At 36.8% G+C, this 4,883-nt stretch overlaps 1 protein-coding gene across 1 annotated transcript in view; it reads left to right on the top strand.

Moving 5' to 3' along the window:
- The window catches only part of LOC117103369 (filamin-B-like), a 17,212-nt gene extending 12,329 nt beyond the window's left edge, over positions 1–4,883 (top strand). Inside the window, exons 13-17 of the mRNA XM_033243914.1 lie at positions 459–875; positions 1,239–1,418; positions 2,226–2,375; positions 2,771–2,938; positions 3,777–4,883. Of these exons, the coding sequence (XP_033099805.1) occupies positions 459–875; positions 1,239–1,418; positions 2,226–2,375; positions 2,771–2,938; positions 3,777–4,021 (1,160 nt within the window). The 3' untranslated portion in view covers positions 4,022–4,883. The remainder of the gene's footprint in view (positions 1–458; positions 876–1,238; positions 1,419–2,225; positions 2,376–2,770; positions 2,939–3,776) is intronic.

Here is a 4,883-nt window from a genome sequence, read left to right as displayed (position 1 = left end):
GAGCTTGTATTCCACTATTTGCATTCACACCTGGGCTGTGTATATATATTGCCTTGGTTTGGCTCTGTAATCATTAGAGGTCGTGGAACTAGATTGGGCCCTACCTAAGCTGGTCGAACGTTTCGTTTGGGTCTGTACCCTACCTGCACTGATGAGAAACGGATCCGTCTGCAGATATTGGGATTTCTTTCAGTGGATGTTTAGTTTATTTTGTCATTCTGATCGGATTTTCTCTACTGTTCCGTTTTTAATTTTAATTTTAAATTGTTTTGCATTATATGGCCGTTTGCTGTTTTATGGGTTTTCCCATTTGCCTTTTAAATCTGTGGTGAGTTTTTCTCTTATCTTTTCATATGGAAATTTTGCTGCTGTTGTAGAAATTTAGTTATTATAAATCTATTATGATTTTTAAACAAAAAGTTGATATAATATATCAATATATATTTAAATAATTTAAGTAATTGGTTTCACTGCAGGTCATCTATCTGCATCCATTGATGATCCAAATGGCAATAGAGAGCCACTCCAAATTGAAATGGTCTCAAGTGACCGCTACCGTGTCAAATACTTAGCAGAAAAAGAAGGCACCTACCTGCTGCGAGTCATGTGGGCTAACTCTCCGATTCCGGGATCTCCATTCAGTGCCACAGCTAGCTTCCCGCAGGATCCCATTGATGCCCGTAAGGTTCACTGCACTGGGAAAGGAATCATCAATGGACGTGTGGATGAAGAAAATATGTTTCACATCAATGGATCAGGAGGAGGACCAGGAATTTTGAAATGCTGGATGACCGGGTCAAGTACAGACATCAATGTGGATGTGGTGGCTGTAGGGGGTGGTCTGTACAAAGCTGTCTATACACCAAAAGTAGCAGGTATAGTAATAGTAAAATTCATACCACCTAAAATTCTCCAATGTTAGAACATTTTAATTTCTGAGCAATCTTGTGATGAGTGAGGTTAAAACATAAATATCTTGGCCACCATAGCTTGAGACTGTGATTTGTTTCTTTACAGTATTTCTAGCAATTTTTATCCTAATACAAAAGTTACTATCATCTGTAAAATTTCATTGCATTTTATACAAATTGGTAGTGCAGCAATACAATGCAATTTCTGTGAGAACGCTGTGTCCTAACAGGAAAATGGAAAGATCAATTCGTGTCGTGTCTGTGTGACTTTTTATTTCAAAAAATTGCTATCATTCTAATTGTGATGATATATTGTTTTCTTTCAAGGTACATACCTGCTGCATGTCACATGGTCAGGAGATAAAGTTATGGGATCGCCTTTTTCTGTGAAAATTGCAGAGAAAGCCCGTGCTCAATCGGTTACCACAAAAGGCACGGAAATGTTGCGAACACTGATTGCAGGTCATATGTCAAGGCTTGTGATTGATGTTACAGAGGCAGGCATTGGTAAGATTAATGAGTTGAGGAATTTAATGTAGAAGTAATGCATTCATCCTATGAAAATGTCATGAGCTTTATATTTGAGATGACAAAGGATTACATGCTAATTATCTATGACCACCGAGTATACATACAACTAGAGTGACACATACGCTGTGAAAGCATCACTTCACTTCCCTAGTTACAATGGAAGTTGCCATCGTCACTATTTTGTGCGCCCACTATGTGTGAGTTCGCATAAAGTGCGCCTGCTCCGATACCATGAAAATTTAGAACAATAAGAAAATATATCGCCCTCTACGAATGTATTTTATCATGTGGAAAATATACATATAAACAAACAATGCATGCTGCATTACTGGAGAATCCATTTGTAGGGGGTGTCCTACACTGGCTGCATATGGTTTATCATTTTTTACGCTTTCAATTGCGTAGTTGGCTCTCTTGTTCTATTTATACTCTTTGCTATGACCAATGACCTGCAAAAGAGTACAAATACTGTTTCATTTGCAAATGCAATAGTGCATTGAGATGCGATAGTGCATTGAGATGCGATAGTGCACTGAGATGCGATAGTGCACTGAGATGCGATAGTGCACTACAGAATAGCTGGTATGCTACCTAGATCAATCTGAATGTGTTGATGTGCATTCATGTTTCTGATTGGTCGGAAGAACACTTTCTGCAATGACAGATTCAAGTTATGTCGCATTCAAAACTGGAGTGGGGGAGAGACAGAATGTACCCCTGTACTCACACTGTCATTTCTGTATAGATAATAATGTCTTTTTGTCTAATTATGTATAATATTAGGGGAGCTTGTTGCCCGCTGTGTTGGCCCAGCAACCTACGCTGAAGTGCATATTGGAGATAACCAAGATGGCACCTACTCACTGCTTATGAATCCGTCTGAAGCTGGTCAACATACTCTGGAAATCAAGTTTGGACAGGATCATATCCAAGGTATGACATAGTACCAATGTTCCATTATGTAATATGAGACAGTGGCAGATTCATGGTGGTGGTGTGGGGGGGGGGGGGGGGGGGGGCCCAGCCAGGCTAGCCCAGGTCCCCTTAAATTGTTCAACATATAAAAAAAATGAAGATATAAAAAAATTATATTAAAATTTTAAATGTGAGAGTGCAATTTCCGGCCATGTAGAGGTGCCATAATCACAAATTTTTAATTTTCCTAAATTGTTGTAGGACCAAACCTTACTGCAGTTGGTACCAGTATGTGCTTTTGATGCTCCAGCCCAAAGGCCTATGTCTTTGATTCAGAATCCTCATTACAAAATATGACAAGATATAAGTGGTCAGATTTTAAATTGTCTTGTGCTTTTTTTATTATAACTTAGGGAGTCCATTTATGTTCCATGTGAATCAGCCGCCAGATGCAAGCAAAGTTCGCTGCTTTGGTTCTGGTTTAGCTCATGGTATATTTTCATACTTTGATGGCCGCTTCAATTGTAATACAACTGGTGCTGGTGCCGGACAACTTAAGATCCGTGTCCATGGTCCTAAAGGCAAGTATATAATTGGTGTAAAAGGCAAAAAGATTTGAACGATACAGATAATCTCCAGTTTCATAAACAATATGATTGTAAGCAGCTAGCTGAGTCAGCAAAAGTGGTGTTAGCTACTGTGTGTGTGCTGAACTGTGGATATCTCTTGGTTCCTGGTTCACCTCCCGTTGCTGCTCTTCTTGCGTATCAGCTGGAGGGCTGAAATGCGAAGTTTGAATAGCGTACCGTCATTCGGATGAGACGTTTAAGCCGTTTTTCATGATGTGGATCCTTGGTGTGCAACGAATATATCCAAAATTGTTCCATTTATTCTCTAGGGCTAAAATGGATAGTCGAGGAGATTGGTGGGATAGTTTATATTTAATAAATTCTGTTTATTTTAGTACAAATCACTAAGTAATACAAGGAGCTAGTACAATTGTTAAAAATGTAAGGTATAGTAACATCTCATAGCCTAACACGACAACTCTTCTAATTAACACCTGTAGTGTTTTTCCTGCGGTCATGCAAATGATGTTTTTAAAAAAAAATATTTCTAATACTTTTATCTTTTTATTTACTTTGTAATTGTAATGTAATTTAATTCTAGTTGCCAGCAGTTTCATTTTTATTGCCAGTTGCTTCTGTTTCTGGATTTGTATTTTAATATCTTTTGTATGAATTTTTGTATAAATATACTTATAATAATAGTAATAATACATTTTTTTATTAATGTTTGCAAGCATCATTAAACGTCAAAATTCAATCAGTTTTGTTCTTATAATTTTAATTAGGTTCCACAAACTGGAGCGATCAAGCCATATTATAAGTAATAAATGTGATTTTATTAAATTCGCAGGCTCATTCAATGTCAAAGTATCCCGCTCTGTGGATAGTGACCGGCTGATAAATGTCAAATATAGTCCAACACAGAGCGGTGAGTACAAAGTGTCTGTCCAGTGGTCCGATGTTCATGTACCTGGTAGTCCGTTCCATGTCTGGGTTGTAAACAATGAGAAACAGCTGGAATCAGTGAAGAAAAAATATCCACAGAACAAGAAGTATCTTACTCAAACCTCCATCAAAAGCTCATCAAATGTTTAAAATACTGCTTGCATTTTTGATGTTTGTAAAAATTCAGATATATGTGGCACTGTTGCACCAGGTTACCAACACTTTAAAGCAATAAATAACAAATACTGCTACAGACTACCAACGATTTGCTGTCTGCAGTATCATTTTTTTAATGTAAGGTACACATTTACATTACTAACAAATTTTTGAAGAATTGTATTAACTTTGGTCATACAGTATGTAGGAAATTACTCTTTCTTTTGCAACAACCACCTTTTAAAAGTAAAATGCAAAAGCAATTTGCTTCTTGAAGTTGAAATTTGATATCTATAGATTAACTTTTGTATACCTGCGTCCAAATATATTAAGGACATCATCGTTGATGTTTCAACTGCTATTGGTTTTAAATAATACTGGAATAGCAATTGATAGGTTGGTGGGTGTGTGTAGAGTTGGGGATGGGTGGGGTTATTATTTAGATCAAATGCAAGATGGCAACTAAAGTATTTGAAGGTAACAACATTATGAAGTCAAGTCGAAATCAAGTGAGCCGTGTAAAGGATTCACCATGAGTTAGTTACTGAACCAGCTTACTTAAATTGGAGGGCAAATAACATTTATTTCGGCATTGGTAGGTAAGCAAAGAGTTTGTAGAAGAAAGTATATTAATAATAATAAAGTTACACTTGCATATCACATAATGCTGAAAGCTTGTATATACAGTATATGCCCTATAGAAAATATTCTATGCTGAGTGAGTGACATGTGAATTTGTCCTGTAGTCACATTCTGTGTGGATCATTATGAATATAATAGACTTTATTTTTTCTGCATGGTTTCATGCTCTGCATAAATAGGCCTCATTAAAGGATGGTGCATTAATAATGTAAAA

This window comes from Anneissia japonica, unplaced genomic scaffold (genome assembly GCF_011630105.1).
Source record: "Anneissia japonica isolate Jap-2015-1 unplaced genomic scaffold, ASM1163010v1 scaffold1891_len642697_cov171, whole genome shotgun sequence".
Lineage (NCBI taxonomy): Eukaryota > Metazoa > Echinodermata > Crinoidea > Comatulida > Comatulidae > Anneissia > Anneissia japonica.
Note: the sequence above shows the minus strand (reverse complement) of the source record. Positions and strands in the feature narration are given on the sequence as shown.